Source organism: Myodes glareolus, chromosome 15 (assembly GCF_982192425.1).
Source record: "Myodes glareolus chromosome 15, mMyoGla1.1, whole genome shotgun sequence".
In the NCBI taxonomy this organism is placed as follows: Eukaryota; Metazoa; Chordata; class Mammalia; order Rodentia; family Cricetidae; genus Myodes; species Myodes glareolus.
Window position 1 is genome coordinate 33,969,914 of NC_142040.1, and position 18,431 is coordinate 33,988,344.

The 18,431-nt window shown below is 41.2% G+C and overlaps 1 protein-coding gene and 1 pseudogene across 7 annotated transcripts in view; both read right to left on the reverse strand.

The window, feature by feature from the left end:
• Window positions 1–11,165, reverse strand: part of Ipo11 (importin 11) — a 172,799-nt gene extending 161,634 nt beyond the window's left edge. For 2 of the 7 annotated variants that reach the window (XM_087896878.1, XM_048442968.3), the window contains exons 1-2: window positions 10,988–11,163; window positions 2,770–2,913 (exon numbers count right to left, since the gene is read on the reverse strand). In XM_087896878.1, the coding sequence (XP_087753004.1) occupies window positions 2,770–2,907 (138 nt within the window). In that variant the 5' untranslated portion in view covers window positions 2,908–2,913; window positions 10,988–11,163. Of the gene's footprint in view, window positions 1–2,769; window positions 2,914–4,508; window positions 4,652–5,982; window positions 6,012–10,987 lie in introns of those variants that run through there. The other 5 variants (XM_087896880.1, XM_087896879.1, XM_085676742.2 and 2 more) reach the window with 4 other exon arrangements.
• Window positions 11,166–15,447: 4,282 nt separating this feature from the next.
• Window positions 15,448–18,191, reverse strand: LOC125406043 (spermine synthase pseudogene; annotated as a pseudogene).
• Between the last annotated feature and the right edge of the window lie 240 nt (window positions 18,192–18,431).

Genomic DNA, 18,431 nt, shown 5'->3' on the forward strand with positions numbered 1-18,431 from the left:
CATACAGGCACACACACTCTGTGGGCATTGCGTGCATGTGTACATATATACATACAGGCACACACACTCATGACCTCTATGGGCATTGCATGCATGTGTACATATATACATACAGGCACACACTCATGGCCTCTATGGGCATTGCATGCATGTGTACATATATACATACAGGCACACACACTCTATGGGCATTGCATGCATGTGTACATACATACATACAGGCACACACACTCATGGCCTCTATGGGCATTGCGTGCATGTGTACATACATACATACAGGCACACACACTCTATGGGCATTGCGTGCATGTGTACATATATACATACAGGCACACACACTCATGGCCTCTATGGGCATTGCATGCATGTGTACATATATACATACAGGCACACACTCATGGCCTCTATGGGCATTGTGTGCATGTGTACATATATACATACAGGCACACACACTCTGTGGGCATTGCGTGCATGTGTACATATATACATACAGGCACATACACACAAAATTTAAAAACCAGAAACCTATCACACTTACAAATAAGTCTGATAGCACTTTTTGTTTGAATATTTGACAGGGTCTCACTACGTAGCTTGGCCTAGAACTCACTATATAAACCAGGATGACTTCAAACTCACAGAGATACACATACTTCTATGCCCTGAGTGTTGGGATTAAAAGTGTGTGCCACCATGCCTAACACGACAGCACTTGTAGTAATATAGTGAGATGTAATGTGATTAATTTATGTTAATTTACACAACAATCCACACTGATACTGTCTTATATAATGGTAGCAAACTAAGAAAATGACTATGCAAGTTAACCCAAGCAAACTCATCTTAGTAACCAATGGGGAAATCTCTATCGCCCCTCAAGCTTTAAAAGTATTAGTTCAGGGGACTGAAGAGATGGTTTGGAGGTTAAGAATACTTGTTAATCTTACAGACGGCATGGGTTTAGTTTCTAACACCCGTATCAGGTGGCTCACAACTGTCAATAATTTCAGGAGGATAAAACGCCCTCTTCTGGGTTGGGTGATGGTGGCACAAGGCCAGGTGGTAGTGGCACATGCCTTTAATCCCAGCACTCACGAAGGCAGAGGCAGGTGGATCTCTATGAGTTCGAGGTCAGCCTGGTCTACAGAGTGAGTTCCAGGATTGGCTCCATACATAGCTACTGAGACTAAACAAAAACATCTTGGTCCAGGTCAGGCATGGTGGTACTTGTCTATAGTTATAGTACTTAAGAGGCAAAGACAGGTGGATCTTTGTAAATTCCAGGCTACCCTGATCTACATAACAAGTTCCAGGCTCTTTTACAGCGGTTGCCTAAGATCATTAAAAAAAACACAAATATTTACAATTCATAACATAGCAAAATTACAGTTATAAAGCAGAAATGAAAATAATTTTATGGTTAGGGTCACTACATGAGGAACTGTATTAAAGGGTCATAGCATTAGGAAGGTTGATAACCACTTCTCTAGAATGAACAACCATAGCAGCAGAAGACATGCATACAACATTTTATACAAATGTCTATACATACAGGCTAGGTGTGATGGCATATGACTGTAATCCCAACATTGGGGAGCTAAGACAGAAGGATTTGAAGTCAACACCTGCCATACAACAAGAAACTGTCTCAATTCCCCCCCCCAAAAAAGTCTATACACACACATATACACAAATAAAACTACTTTTGAAAATGTAGCAATATAGCAATTAATGTATAAATAACACAAAGCAATATGCAAAAATAGAAACACAGGAAAAATAAATGTAGGCAGTTATTAACAAGTCATATATTCACTCAGGAAGTAAGAGCAGAGAACAAAGAGTTCAAGACCACATTAGGCTACATAAGACCCCTGCCTCAAAAACAAAAGAAAAAAAAAGCAAAGTAAAAAATATAAAAGATCTTGTCTAACAAAAATTTAAATTTCTAGATGGAAAAAACCTACAGTATTTTGCCAGTCATGGGGGTGCATGCCAGGAGGCAGAGACATGAAGATATTCCTGTACTGGTGGTCAGTCTGGTCAACAAAACAAGTTCCAGGGAAACCAGGGTTACATAGTGAGAGCATGTCTTGACAAAAACAAAAACAATGTTTTAAAGTGAAATACAGGATATAAGGAGAATCAGTTCAATAGTGAGTACTTGCCTAGCATGCACCAGACCCTAGGTTTGCTGCCCATCACTGAGAAAAAAAAAAAGAAACAAACCACCAAAACAGTAAAAGGCAAGGCAGTTATGGAGCTCACCTTTAATCCCAGCATTGGGAAGGCAGAGGCAGGCAGAGTTCGAGGCCAGCCTGGTCTACTGGGCTAATTCCAGGACAGCTAACACTTTACACAGAGAACCCTGTCGCAAAATAACAAATGAAACAAAACAAAAATAGTAAGAGGTAGACAGGCAGACCTCTGTGAGTTCGAGACCAGCCCAGTCTACAGAGTGAGTTCCAGGGCAGCCAGAGCTGTTACACAGAGAAACCCTGCCTCGTAAAAAACACAAACAAACAAAACAGAAAAAGTTTTAATTAAATAACAGTAAGAACAATAAAAAGAAAATACCTAAAATGCTGATTCATCAACAAATAACTGTGAAACATTCTCATGAGCACACATTACTATGACGACAGTGACAATGGCAGCCAAATGTCTGCAGCAGTCTCACTAACTACCAGTCTGTCTCCACGCTTAAAGAACTATTAAAATAACGGTACCCCACTTTATTAAAGACAAACTATTTCAAGAACTACTCACCAGCAACACTGAGTAGAAACCTGGCTGTGTCTCCCACTGCTTCAGCTGCTCCTCAGCGGGCTTTAAAACAGCAGTATCCTGACTGGTGGCCTGGGTTAAGACCTGAAGAACTACAGAGCTGGCGCTATTGAGATCCATGGAAGCCTGCAATGGTAAGGCAGCACATCTGAGTACACGTTATATGTATTACAAACCGACAGTCACATAAACACTTTCTCCCCACCTGACCTCTACGTTTTCTATACTAGCTACACCATTACTTACAACTCCCACAATTCCAATTACTTTTACTTAAATTATATTTCTAAAGGACATTGCTTTTATTGTTTCATAAACAAAAGTAAAGTGAGATTGGAGAACCCACATACACAAAACTGCAAATTTCCAAATTCTGATTAAATATCATTTCCTAGGGCATTCCCTACCTCAGCATCTGTCATCAAAATCATTTTATTTTTTTTTAAAGATTTATTTATTATGTACACAGTGTTCAGCTTCCATTTATGCCTGCAGGCCAGAAGAGGGCACCAGATCTCATTACAGATGGTTGTGAGCCACCATGTGGTTGCTGGGAATTGAACTCAGGACCTCCGGAAGAGCAGTCAGTGCTCTTAACCTCTGAGCCATCTCTCCAGCCCCTCAAAATCATTTTAAAGATAAAATGCAAATGTGAAACATATAAATTATACAGAGAGAGAGAAACACATACTCACTAATACTTGAAAAATAAACTAAGGTAACTACAATCCTTGCACATGGCAAGACTCTGTCTCAGAAAAGAGAGGTAGGATGATACTGCTACGTATTAAATACTGTAAACCTTCCCCCAAGGCATATGCTAAAATCTAATGCCTAATATCTTGGTATTTGGAGCTGAGAAGTTAGGTCGGTATTAAATCATCAGTACAGATCCCTCATGCATAGTCCAAATGCGTCTATAACAGGACATTAGAGAGCTACCTTATTCTTTCAGCCATATAAGGATATAATAAAAAGTCTGCAAACAGCAGATGGTCCTCATCAGTATCTAACTATGCCAGCACCCTGAGTTCAAGGCCAATCTGGGCTGTGTAGTAAGACCCTGTCTCAAACTAAAAGCAAGGCCAGTAGGATGGTAACACCAAGCCTGACGTGACCTGCATTCAATTCCCAGGAACAACATAGTTCAAAGAACCAACTCCCACAAAGTAAGTATCTTATCTAACAAACCAAGAACTACATAAAGTTAAGAAATGTGTATCCTTTATTCATATATGCCATCATAGTTCATCACAGTACAAAGCAAGCAGGTATGCTCACCTGTGCAGAGATAGCACTGCTACACTGACTTGAGCCTGCCTACATCAATTACTAAGAAAATTCCCCCAGACATGGCGATAGGGCAGCATGATGAAGGCAATTCCTCAACTGAGGTCCCTCTTCCCAAGGGACCAGTCTGTGCCACGTTGACAACTGAGGTCCCTCTTCCCAAGAGACCAGTCTGTGCCACGTTGACAACTGAAGTGAAGCATGACAAGCCCTCAACTCAGATTTTCTAATGTCTGACAGCCTTAATCTCTCAAGTGTGATACACCATATTTGGCCAGAGATTTCATTCATTTAACAGCTATTTTTCACTACTCTTTGCCAGGTGCTATTCTAGTTTCTAGGCTATACTTGGAACAAATTTAAGTCCCTGTTCCCCGGTCATTAAATTCAAATCAAGAGACTGTACTATAATGGTCTATATATATCCTAACCTCTGCTGTGGGATGGTCTTTCTGGACGCTGTGAATAGGTGCTGCTCTCACTGGTTGACAAATAAAGCTGTTTTGGATAAAGCCAGGTGGAAAATCCAAGCAGAGATACAGGAGAAGAGTGGAGTCTGGGAGACACCAGCCAGCTGCCAAGGAAGCAAGACATGTAGAAAATGACGTAATGCTACAGCCACATGGTAAAATATAGATTAATAGAAATGGGTTAATTTAAATGTAAGAGATAGCTAATAAGCCTTAGACATTGGTCAAGCATTTATAAGTAATATTAAGCCTCTGGGTGGTTATTCAGGAACTGTAAGGTAGGCAAGAAATCTCCAATTACAAACTTCTGTTAAATTAGTGAAATCTTTCTAGTCAAATATGGTGTGCCACACTTGAAATCCTGCACTCAGAAGACACAGAAGATCACTTTCAGTTTGAGACCGTCACGGTCTCCATAGTTAGTATGTTCCAGACTACCAAGGACTACATAGTAAAACAATATCTCAAAACACAAACAATAAAAAGTAACCAATAATTTTTTAATAAATCCTGATCTCTACATATAGTTGTGTAAATCCACAAAAAGCAGCCACTTCTTCCTTTTCAATCTTCCTCAGTCTAACCTTCACAGAATATAATATTACTGTTATCAATCCCTGATAATTCCACTTACATTCACAGTCTTTAACAATGAAACAGCCTATATGAGCTGTGCACCACTCCAAAAGAAATATAGTAAAGGAATCTTTGCATTCAATTCTACAAAGGGAGAAAGACAAGCTAAAACATACTGTAAAGATATGGTAAGTGTTAAGGAGGAGAACTCACAAGTTTCCACTCTAGCAGGCTTAGCAGAGGCTTCCCTCACAGAGGACTGAACGAGCATAGTCTTAAAAGCTGAGTAAGAGATCCCTAGATCAGTGCATGCTGTGGCTCCCTCAGACAGGTGAAGGTCACATTCCCAACATAACAAGATCCAAACTTATTTTAATCCAATTACTTCTGAAGAATTACAATTTAGCATGAGACAAGGAAAGGGACTGTGGTGGTTTGAAGGAAAATGGCCCCCACAGGCCCACAGGGACAGGCACTATTAGGAGGTGGGGTCTTATTGAAGTAGGTGTGGCCTTATGGGACGAAATATGTCACTGAGGGTGGGCTTTGAGATTTTAGAAGCTTAAGCCAGGCCCAGAGGCTTACTTTCTCTTCCTGCGGCTGCTGATGACCCAGATGGAGGACTCTCAGCTCCTTCTACCTGCATTCTGCCATACTTCCTACCATAATAAATAATGGACAAAATCTCTGAATTCTAAGTCAGCCCCAATGAAATATTTTCCTTTGTAAGTCATGGTTTCTCTTCACAGCACTAAAACCCTAAAGCAGGGGTTAATAGAAAATTAAACTTATCTGCACTTTAAAATGAGAACTACCGACCTCCAGAACTATTAGAAAATAAATTTCTAGTGTAATATACCTCATCCGTAGGTAACACAGCAACAACGCCTTTAAGGAGCAAGAAGAGAAAGTCAAAAGTTAATAGTCTCTGCAAGAAACAGAAAAGCATTATTAGGAACATACAGAATTACTAGGTTCCATAGTTACTATTTAAGAAAAGTTCATTGTTGGGAGTGATGTGTGAGCAAGATATATTAGTGGATAGTCACAAAGATTATGAGAGTGACCAATCACTTTTTGATGGAGTCAAGGTCACTCCATGAGATGGAACCCACACCTGACATTGCTATAGGAACCAAAAATACGAGACTAGAGAGGTCATGGGCCTAGGGGAAAACCTACTACTATCATTCTGTTAAAGGAATAGCAATAAAATGACTCCTAATAACATTTCACTATAGTCACAGACCAGTGCCTCGCTCAGCCCCCATCAGAGAAGCTTATTCTTGCAGTAGACAAAAATTAACATAGAGATCCACAATAGAACAATGTTCAGAAAGTGAGAGCTTGGAACACTCCGTCCAAAATAGGATGTCTTCATCAAACCCCTCCCCTCAAAGCTTGGGTATCTATGGAGAACAGGAAGCAGAAAGATTGGAAAAGCCAGAGGTGATGGATGACTCTAAGCAAACAGTGTTTCCCAGACATCAGAACCTATGTACATATCAACTCCTATGTGGTATGAGAGTCTGTAGTAGCAAAAATAAGAAATGCACAGCTTCAAGCCAGACCAGGTCCTAGCACGGGGGGGGGGGGGTGGACATGGGATCCCATCCCTAACAAAGATGCTATGCTATCTGTAACTGACACATTCTTGGCAAAGGAAAAATCTGCTATTTCTAGTGAAGTAACACTGAGTATATCAACCATACTGCAGGGCAGGCCCAACACAAAACAAACCCAACAGTATTTTTATGAACTTTTCACTTCATTTTTGTTTTGGGGTTCTTGTTTTGTTTTGTTTTTGTCTTACAGGTATTTTACCTATTTGTTTGATTTTTATTCTTGCTCTTTGGGGTGTTTCTTGTGTGTGTGTGTGTGTGTGTGTAAGAGAGCAAAAATACATAAAGTTGGGTAGATAGCGAGGTGGAGAAGATATGGGAGGAGTCAGAGGAAGGTAAAAAACATAAAATATATTGCATAAAAAATTTAATTTAAAATGAAAGAAATGTTTGTTGTTAGGCTAGACACAGCTCATCAACTAAGAGTACTGGCTGCTCTTGCAGAGGACCTGAGTCTCTCCCAGGACCCAAACAATGGCTCACAACTATCTGTAACTCCAGTTCCAGGAGATCCAACACCCTTTCAGGCCTTGCCACCAGGCACATACATGGGGCACAGAAATATATGTGGGTGAAACATTCATACAAATAAAAATAAATAACTTCCTTTCAAAAAAATGTTCACTGTTGAATTCCTATCTGTCATTCACAAATGTTTTGGGTCAGCTGATACAATAAACTCTGACAGTGACCAGGAAATAGAACCAGGAGAAGCAATAGAATGAATCAGAGTCAGAGTTACAAATACAGATACGTATGATCTTATAGCATTACTGCATCTAAATCCACTTCTTTGACCAAATAAATCAGAATAACAAAACACTTCAAATTCAATGATGGGCTTTTTATACATTCATTCTCTTTCTCTGTCTCTCTCTTTCTCTCTCTCTCTCTCTCTCCCTCTCTCTCTCCACACACTCTCTCCAACTTCCTCTGACCAAAGCAGTACATCTCAAAACTTTACTGAACATTCCTCTAGTCTAAATATCTTATTAAAATGCAGATTCTGTATAAGTTATTAAACAGGGCCCTCACTGTTAGGAATAGAAAACATCCCTATGGTCAGGGAGGCCCAAGACTCCCAACACAACACAGGCAAACTGCCACTGCTATGGGCCACTCCCTAGAACGAGAATGTAAGGCCAGATTGCTAAATAAAATAAAATGCCACATGTGTCACTCACAAGATATAGAGAAATCAAGCTAGAACTGGATTGGAAGCTCCCTCTCTGATGGCAAGTTCTCACAGTGTTAGAATGAGCTATGCTGGCTGCTGGAGAATAATTGTCACCAACATTTATACGAGCCCTATGCGCAACAATACTAACAACTGAGGCAAGATGAGGTCACTGATACAACAGTGGTAAGTCCGTTACTGGACTAACCAACTGCCGTCTGATTGAATCTGATGCCCGCTGACAGGAGGGACTTTACATCTGGCACTGTAAACCCAGTCAAACACCCATGGCTGGGCAGGTTAGAGGCCCTAGAAGCGAAGCTACTTCTGCTGTTTTTCAAAATGGACATGATGTACTTATCAAAACTGCCTTCTAAATGACTGTTGTTAACATTATTACAGATTTGTGCTGTTATCTACTTTGGTCATAGAAGCTTTCTTCAATGGTCAGCAGTGACTACAATGGTCAAAGTACTGAGACTAAATTACTGTTGAATGCCCATGCAAGTGTAAACAAATCTTCACCAATGTTTCTATAGACAATCCTAATTAATATCATAGCAAAGAGATAGAGACATACACAGAAACAAGAGTGAGACAGACACGAAGATAGAAAGGGGCTAGTTAAAAGAGGAAGTGTATGAATGGAAGGGGCACAGAAGGGTAATGAAGTGGATATGATCAAAAAATATTATAACATGTACTAAAATGACAGAATGAAACCTATTATCATATATAACATATACTAATAAAAAAGCAAGTTTTAAAAACACCTTAGTATGTAGCTTCTATTTCAGCAACTTTTCAATCGAGCTGGAAGTATATACTTTACAAAATTCCCAAATTTTGAGGAGCAAAGATGTAGAACACTAATTGAACTTATGCTCGACAAAACTTATAATTGTAGGCTTATTGGTAGTCAGTCTCATAATTAGAAAATCAAACAAAAGACACTCTAGAAGCACACCTGCAAGAGATGTGATTAGCCATTCTGTAAAACACCTTGGGATCAGCTGACAATATCCATCATATGCACACAGTCCAAGAAAGAAGCAAGGCTAGGGGGCAGCAGTGCAGCGAAGACTGCTTGCACAGCATGCATAAGTTCCTGGGTTCTACCACTAACACCACAAAAAAGAAAACAAAAGACAAAAACAAAGATGCAGAAATAGCATAGTAGTAAGACATGTGCAAGGCTCTGGGTTCAGCCTCAACACTGCAAAAAATAAAGATTAAAAAAAAAACTTAAAATTACCAACGGTAATACTACATTAAACCTGATGTGGTAGCACACACCAGCAGTGGGGAGTAAAAGGTAGGCAGATCTCCATGAGCTTAAGGTCAACCTGGTCTACATGGAGTTCCACACCAACCAAAGCTACATAGTGAGAGCCTGTCTCAAAAATAATAATGAAATAATAATAACAAATTAGAAGGAAGATTAAATATACACACATGCAAAGCAAACATCAAGAACCAACTAATCAGGACTGGAGAAATGGCTTGGTAGTTAAATGGCTTGCTACTGTCAAAAAGGACCCAAGTTCTGATCCCAGCATGTATGTGTCAGGTGGCTCACAACTGCCTGTAATTCCACTACAAGATGGGCAACACCATTCATCCAACACATCTTCTGCCTGTGCCAGCACCAGCACGCACATGACATACACATATATGCACGGACAAGAACACAAATTCAGATTAAAAATAAAACTAATCAAACACTGCCTTTCCCTAAATATGGATATTTTCATTCTGGAGAAACATCTTCAGTATATTTTAAGTTCAAATGCTGCAAGCATTTTTTCGGCCTTCTATTTTGGTTCTGAATGCAAATACATTCATAACATCACAAAATCTAAATACTTGTTTAATTACCAAGTAATTTTTACACACTTCTTTAAAACCTCCAATCATATTGCTACATCCAAATATCTCTGAGAATCCTCTTTTTGCTTTAAGAAGTGTAATCAGGACAGAGTACACCTTTCTGCTTTACAGCTATAACACACATCCACAAACCACTGCCATAATTAAACTGTTTGCACCAGTCCCCGTGCTAGATACCGTCAGAAAACATAAAAAAAAAAAAATCTACAACCTTATCGCAACCAACATAGAGAAATTTTCTAATTTTACAATAACTGTTCTCAGTGTGGAACAACGATGTAAGGAAAGCTATCGAGCCATGAATAATCCATTTAATGAAGTCATTCTGCCCTGAACCAAAGCAGAGAAATTTGAAACAATGTGGAAATGGAAGAGAGAAATCCCTATCCATGAGAGGTGAAAAAACATGGTTGCAGACTGTTCTTCCTTGCTTCCTTCTAAAGAATAAGCAAATCTTAAAGGCGCTATCGCATACAACAGATGTTGCATGCGTTTGTTTAATGTGTGGTGAGGAGGTATGCCGATTACAACCTTGGCACCAGGTGCCAAATGACCAGACTTTGCGATTGACGCAAATCACTTTGCTGTATGATTCTCTCGTTCGCCACGTACTAAGAGGATTAAAGGAAAATGCCAAATGCTATGGGCCTCGACATAATTTTGCTGAATCACAAATATTCCCAAATGTAAAGCTGCAGGAGTCGCCCAGCCTGAGCACCGGCGGCCATACCCCAGAAAGAATCTCCACTCCGAAAAACGTGTCTTTTTTTCCCCTTAAAAGAGAAGGATTAATGTTTAAAGCTTCCACAGCAAGGTCGCCTGTACAGTTAACAGCATACACTGGTTTTAGAGGCAGAAGCACGTCTTCCTGCACTGTGCAACCCCAAGCCTCCAAGGACAAATACAACCCCCCGCCCCGGCCGGCGATAGGGGACACAATGGGTAACCTCAGCTTTGCTCAGCCTGTCACTCAGACCCTGTCACAGCGCACCGTGGACCCAGCAATGTCAGGCTTTCCGCAGCCCGGGAGCCTGTGCTCCCCCCGGGCTACTCCAGGGCCGCGAGGGCCCGCGGCGTCCAGCTCAGGTGGACCCGCGTTCCGCCCTCGGCTCACGGGGTCCCGCTGGCCAGTCCACTCGTCCCTTCCACCCGCGCGGCTCGCGGCCCGGCCTCACCGTGTTGCCTCAGTCCGGAAGAGCCCGGTCCGCCCCTTTCCACTCGTCCACACGAAGCGGCGTTGGTTGCTTCCGCGCCCCCCACGCTGCTAGTCCGCACGCTGCCGCCTACTGATGCCGAAAACGGCTTCTAGGAACGCGCCATGTTCCCCGTCGCCACTCCAGACGACGCGGGCGCGCTAAAATGACGTCACAGGATCCCGGCGCGGTGCGCAGGGGCGAGGCCGAGGACGAAGGCGATAGGCTAGAGGAGGGGAGGGGAGGGAGGAGCTCGTGTTCGAACACAGAGGCGCGCCGCAGCAAACACAGCTGTGTGCGCTTGCGTGGTACACGGAGCCGTGCGCAGGCGTGGGTATCCGTTACTATGGAAACCGTAAGTCCCGGGAAAATCGGTTGTGTCCTGGGCTGGTTGAAGTGTAAGTCAAAACCATTTCATCTTCGTTCTTTTAGATATCAACTACTTGTTTCATGGATCTGACACAGCACAGGAGCGTTATTAAAAGAATCCCATTCATAAACCCTGCCACCATAGGAATTTGTTCAAGCTTGGACAGGCTTTATTTTGCGGTTTTGTATTTTTGTTTGTTTTTTTGTTTTATTTTGTCTTGTTCTAGTGTTGTGTTGTTTTGTCGGTGGGGAATTGAGAGGGTCTCACGAACCCAGGCTGGGATCACAGCATTTTTTGTAGCTGACCATCAAATCGTGACTCCTCCACATCCCAGATGTTCAGACTACATGCATGTCTCTCAAGATTTCTTGAACTTGACTGTTCTACTCCACAGCAATACCACGGGTGAAAAGATTTCAAAGGACCAGTACTATCTAGCCCTGCAAGCTAGTTTAAGCTTTTTGTTTTTAAGAAGAGAACTTGTGAGGAAGATTAACTGTAGTCATAAAGTCCGATTGAATTTGTTGTTCGTTTAGGATGTGCACAATACAATCTCAAGATCTTTAGGTTGAATGGCCCATTTTAATCCCCAAGACAATCCTGTGAGGTAGATACATTATTATGTCCATTTTACAAAAGAAGAAACTGGAGCACAGATAAGTTAACATGCTAAAGTTCAATAGCTAGTAAATACAAGCATTAAAGTTTGAACTAAAAACAATAGTAAGGTCTTCTTTATAAGACTGTCTCTCATACAAAGACTTTTTTAATCAATACAAAAATGAAAATTTCCTCAATACAAATACATGATGTCATTGAAGGTCTGGCTGACACAGGTGCAGACATAGGAATAATTTCTTCAAAATCTTGGCATTCATATTGGCCTCTTCAGAATGTAATGTTTAGTTTTAGGGATTGTAACTTTATCTCAGGTGAAGTAGAGCATAAGGTGGGTTTAATGTATAGGACCAGAATGACAGAGAGGAATATTAAAACCATATGTGGCTAACATAGCAATGAATTTGTGGAGATGTGACTGGTTAAAGCAATGGAATACTCAACAATATCCCCCCAATCTTAGAAATAAGTCATAAATTAACATATTTCTAGGAAAAATATTATTATTATTATTTGTGCAACAATAAACTTTAAAATCAGCACAACAATTCCAGAACCTGGGAGATAGAATCAGGAGAACTGGCAAACTTTGAGAGCGGGCTTCATGGTATACTCCAGGGGAGCCAATGCAACTGTGACTCCAAAAGCGAACAAACCACCCACAAAACTTCAAAAAGAACGAAATTAAGAAGTTATACATATCTAAAGAGCCTGGGAGAGGATGAGATGGTTCAGTGGTAGAGTGCTTGCCTGTTGTGCACACAACATAAACGACTAATTCTGTGAAGCAAATTTCATTTTCCAGATTTACTAGAATTAACTATGATGTTCAAGCTGATCAGATTAAGAACCACGTCCAGGAGCAGGCCCTGAACCTCACCAGGCAGCAGAAAAGAGTCAACTCTGCTAACAGAGGTGTAGGTGAGCCAGCCCCGAAGCTGTGACCAGGGAAGAGCTATCCTCATTTCTCATACGACAGACCAACCTTATGCCTGCCCAGACCCAGACTCAGGCTTGGCCTGCCCCAACATCCACCCCCCCCATGACCTGCTGGAGCACATGAAGGGACCTGACCTGCAGACCTAACGCTGCAGGATTTCCACAGCACAAGGTCACAACAGGATACCCAGGAAGAGTCCTGTTGAGGACACTGCAGCAATAGCGTAGTAGAAGTCTCAAACCAGACCAATGACGCTTTGCAACAAAGACATGGAAGCAAAGATTATGGGCAGAAGGGTTGACAGTGTGACTTGCTGAGTCACACTACAGCTTCCATGACGAGATTTCTACATTTTCCTCTTTTTTTTCTCTTAAATATTTTTTTTTTAAATTTAGGGAGTGTACAGGGGCAGAGGGTGAATGTGAAGGGACTGGGAAATGAATGGGATCAAGATAAATGATGTAAGCTGGGCGGTGGTGGTGCACGCCTTTAATTGCAGCACTTGGGAGGCAGAGGCAGGCAGATCTCTTGAGATGGAGACCAGCCTGATCTAGAGGACGTTCTAGGACAAGTTCAAAAGCTACACAGAGAAACCCTGCCTTGAAAAAAAAATGCATGTTGAGTGGAGGCTGTTTGTTTGTTCCCAGCAGCTCAGACCCAAAATAATCACTCAGAAGCTATATTATTTGTAATACTGTTTGGCCAGTAGCTTAAGCGTATTGTTAGGTGGCTCTTATATCCTAATACATTTCCATTAATCTGTGCAACACCATGAGGTCATGGCCCATGAGCGAAGTTTCCACGAGCTCCAGCAGAGGTGTCAGTCTCAGTAGCAGCTACACGGCTTCTCTTGACTCTGCCTACTCTCTCTCTATATCTCTTTCAGCCTGGCTTTACTCTGTTAAGCCATTGGCTGAAAGCAGCTTCTTTATTAAACAATGGCAATAAGACATATTCACAGCATACATATACAGATTGGTGCACCAACATGTGCCAGCTAAGTATACATAAAAACTGAGAGAACTTGAAAAGAAATTCTAGACACACACACACACACACTCACACACACACACACACGCGCACACACACACACAGTTTAGCTGCATTTTTTTACATGGGCTTTTTTTGCTGGAAGTGAACAGGGGCACTTCAGCTCCTTTAAGAGAGTTCTTCCTCGCTGTTTCTTTTCTTTTTTTTAATCAATCCAAGTCACCCTTCTTCACTGTTATCTTTTCTTTTTTAAAAAAGATTATTTATTTATTTATTTATTTCTGCCATATCCTGCGTGTTGGCCAGAAAAGGACACCAGATCTCACTACAGATGGTTGTGAGCCACCATGTGGTTGCTGGGAATTAAACTCAGGACATCTGAAAGAGCAGTCAGTGCTCTTAACCACTGAGCCATCTCTCCAGCCCCCTTCCTTGAAGTTTCAAAATGCAGCTAACTGGTCTGTGCTGCCAGCACAAACTCTAGCTATTTCAGGAGGCTGAACACTTGAATTGGGTTTGTGGGCAGCATGCTGCAAGTTATTTGGTGACAACATGGGCCAACTCATTACTAGAGTTGAGCTGCTGAGCGTGGCACCCACCCAGAAGTCTCAGAGGCAGTGAACAGACTTCTGCCATATTGGACTGGGCAGAGCCAACAGGCAGGACTGTGGAGTTGGTCCTAGCTATGCCCGCTTATAAAAAAAATTAAAAAATTAAAAAAAAAGGTGTTTCTGGTCAGAAAATAATTAAAGATACACAATAAAGACAGATTCAGATTTTTTAAAAAAGACCTCTAAATGGGTCAAAGTGTTGGATAAATGTACGTAGGCTTGGGAGAGAGAAGAAGAAGAGTATAGAGAGTTATAAAAGGAAGTAAATCATTTTTTAAAAAAAGCAAAATCTTTAAAGAGACAGAGAACAGAAAGTCACAGATTAAAGGAGTGAACAAAAAGATGGAATATACACAGAGAGTCTGGATTAAGTACAGAGAGAAATTTCATTGTACTGGTTGCTAAGCTACACCAACATATATATTTTAAAGGTATCTTGACTTCAAAATTTGGGCCTAAGGATATGTTGTTTTAGAAAAGAGTTTCTGATTTTGTTTCGACAGAGGATGAGAACCTGTGGATTCCTTCCAGACTAATGTAGTTTGATGGACCAAGACCACCTGAAAGGTCTCCAGAAAACCCTAAAATTGTCCAAAAAAACACCAGGAAGCAGTTTGGAGAGAACTATGCCCAAATTCCCTAAATGATTGCTTATAAATATTTATTTACCTTTAAAGGGTGATATGCTATAGAGATGAATACTTTGCATTGGTCTGAATCTTGATCTATTGATACAAATTTAAGGTAGCTTTGTTATACTGTATATATGTGTTTCTCCTTTTATTTAAGACATTGTGTTTGCGCAGCTCATTTAAAAATGCAATGTATAATTAAGAAATATAGGTTAATAATAGTCATCTATAGTAGTCAAGCTTGTAGTCATGTTAGGTTTTCTAGATATATAGAGATATATTTCAGTTAGATAATCTTCAAACCTTTCAAAGACCTATGAAATATGGCATTTTAAAAGTTTTAAGAACTTAAAACTCTTCATGACAATGAGATGCATCTGTTCTTTGCCAATTTCAAAAGGAAAATGGGCATTGAAGAGACTCCTTATGGAATTGTTTGGCCTTTTGGGCAACCAAACTGTTCTTGCTTAGACTGCTTGATGTTGTACTGTATGAACTGGACATGCGGAACCCACAGAAAAATGACTGCTGAACTTGCCTAAAGGTGAAATGCTCCTTTGAGGTTCTTGCTTCATGAAAGAATCTGCCAGACATTCTGCAGGGCACAGAAAAAAAGTGACTGACAAACTACCAATATAGACAGAACTATATTTCAAATTTCCTGGTTCATGGAAAAGTCTGCCAGATATTATGGGCTCGTAGACTGAAGATGGATGCCCCAATGTTACAAAAGAACTTCGGGTGATTGTCCAGGCAGTGAAATGTCTCTGTCAATTCTAGAGTTTGGAAGTTATAATGCACTTCCTGTTAATTTAGGTAATATTATATCCTTCTGGTGTTGAAGAATAGATAGTTATAGTTTTCCTTAGTTATGATAAAAGATGAAGTAGATATAAGTATTGTAACTATAATTTATCCTTGATAACTGTTTTGTTGTATGTAATCTTGCAATGTTAAAGTTAAAACCTTTTTATTTAAACAAAAAAGGGAAAAGGATATGGGAAATCTTTCCGCATATGTGTTGCTTTTATAGGTTAATAAAGAAGCTGCATTCAGTCAATGGATTAACAGAATACAGCCAGGCTGGAAGAGATATAGATAAAGAGAGAGTAGGCGGAGTCAGTGAGAAGCCACATAGCCAGAGACAGAACCTTGCCGGTAAACCATGAGCCTCATAGTAAAATATAAAATAATAGAAATGGGTTAACTTAAGATATAAGAGCTAGCTAACAATACACTTAAGCTATTGGCCAAACAGTATTGCAAATAATATAGTTTCTGTGTGATTATTTCAGGTCTGGGCAGCCAGGAATGAATGAAAAGCCTCCAACTACATATGCATGATGTAAATGACACATAGAATAAATTTGAAAAAGGAAAGAAAGTTGTCCTTCATGGAGACAAGCATTGTCAGACTGGCACAGTTCCCCATGTGTGAAGTATTTCCCGCCATATTTCAGCACTTCATTGAAATGTCGACAGTCAGTCAGAAATTCTCATGTGCAGATGTAGAGATTAGGACAGCTGTCAAATCATTAAGCACATAATTGAACTCTCTCCCTTCTTCGGCACATCTACTCAGTAATGGAATACATTACTCTGAGAACCTGATAACAGTCTCCTTTAAGATGACCTCAGATGACCCCACATGTTCTTCCCACATATTTCTTACATCTGTCAATCACCAGCCCATCAGTCTCCACCACAGTGACCACCTTTGGTCTCAGTTTAATTGTTTCCCATATATGCCCCCATCTCCACCTCCCAGAATCAGTACATCTTTGCCAGTATTGTCTTCTTTGCCACTGTCCGTGATGGTCTGGGTATACGCTAAGTCAACTTTTGACAAATCAACATCCTTACTAAGAGTGAGATATTTCCAAGCTGCTTAAGGTGCAGAATTTCAACATTTTGGTAAGTCAGATCTTCACCATACACCACTTCATCCACATCTTCCGCAACTGGACACTTATCAGCAGTCGGCCAGTATCTGTTGATGACCTCACCTTGAGCCACAGGTGGTAAATTCTTCACCTGCCAAACACAGTCCTGCTTCATGTCTTTTATTTTTTTTCTTCTATTTTGTTTAAAAAGCTGTCAGCTTCTTGTCTTGTTCGTCACTGTCCTAACTCTGAAGGTTTAGCAACACCAATACATGTGGGTAATTCTCAAATTGGCAGATCTTCTGTGGTGTGTGTGTGTGTACATTGCTAAATAGCTGTGGTCCTGTCAGGTGTGCAGTGACCCTGAAATCTTCTGTACTTGGAAAATCTTTTCCCGTTCTTGTTTCTGAAAAAGGAAAGAGGTCTTTTTCAGAATTGTCTCATCATTAGCTTTGGCATCGAGTATGAAGTTCAGAATGTGCTGTGTTGTTGCCACAATGTCATGGTTTGAATAGGTATGGGTCCCAAAGACTCAAGTTTGAATGCTTGCCCAATAGAAAGTAGCACTATTAGGAGGTACCACCTTGAAGGAAGTGTGTCACTGTGGTCTCATAAACTCAAGTTGTACTCAGTGTGGCACACAGTCTCTTGCTGCTGCGTGCTGAGCAAAATGTAAAACCCTCAGTTCCTTCTGAACACCATGTCTACCTGCACACAGCCATGCTTCTCAACATGATGGTCATGGGCTAAACCTCTTTAAGCCAGCCCCAATTAAATGTTTTCCTTGTAAGAGTTGCCTTGGTCACGGTGTCTCTTCACAGCAATAGAAAAGAGAAACCTGGACTCATAGTGAACAGGCTTGTGCCATACCCCAGAGAGGCAGACTGGCAGTCTTGGGTGTCAACAGGTGTATCAGACTGCACCGCTCCCCTTAAAAAAATAAACTATTTTAATAAGCAGTGATAGTGTCATGTCCATCCTTTCCCTCCTACCATATGGCAGTGACTGGCATACTGTAGACGTTCCGGTATCGGGAACAGTTTCTTTCCTTTTCTTTTTCTGTCTTTTTTCTTCCCCGAGACAGGGTTTCTTTGTGTAACAGCCCTGTTACCTTATCCCTCAAGCCTAGGCTTCTCATCCCATAACTTCCTGAGAAACAGGAGGCACAAGGGAGAACTGGAGGGGGTGGGGGTGGGGGTCGGGGGAAGGATGGCGCGGGGTGGGAGGGGCAGAGGTCGCAGGGACTGGCCCACCCGTACCCAGTCAATCCGAACTGCATGGCTCAGCAGCGCGGTGGCTTCTGGGAACCCTGGCTTCTGGGGAAGGCGTTGCTGCAGCCGAGACTCCAATTCCCGGCGGCCATCGGGCTCGAGCCCTGTCCT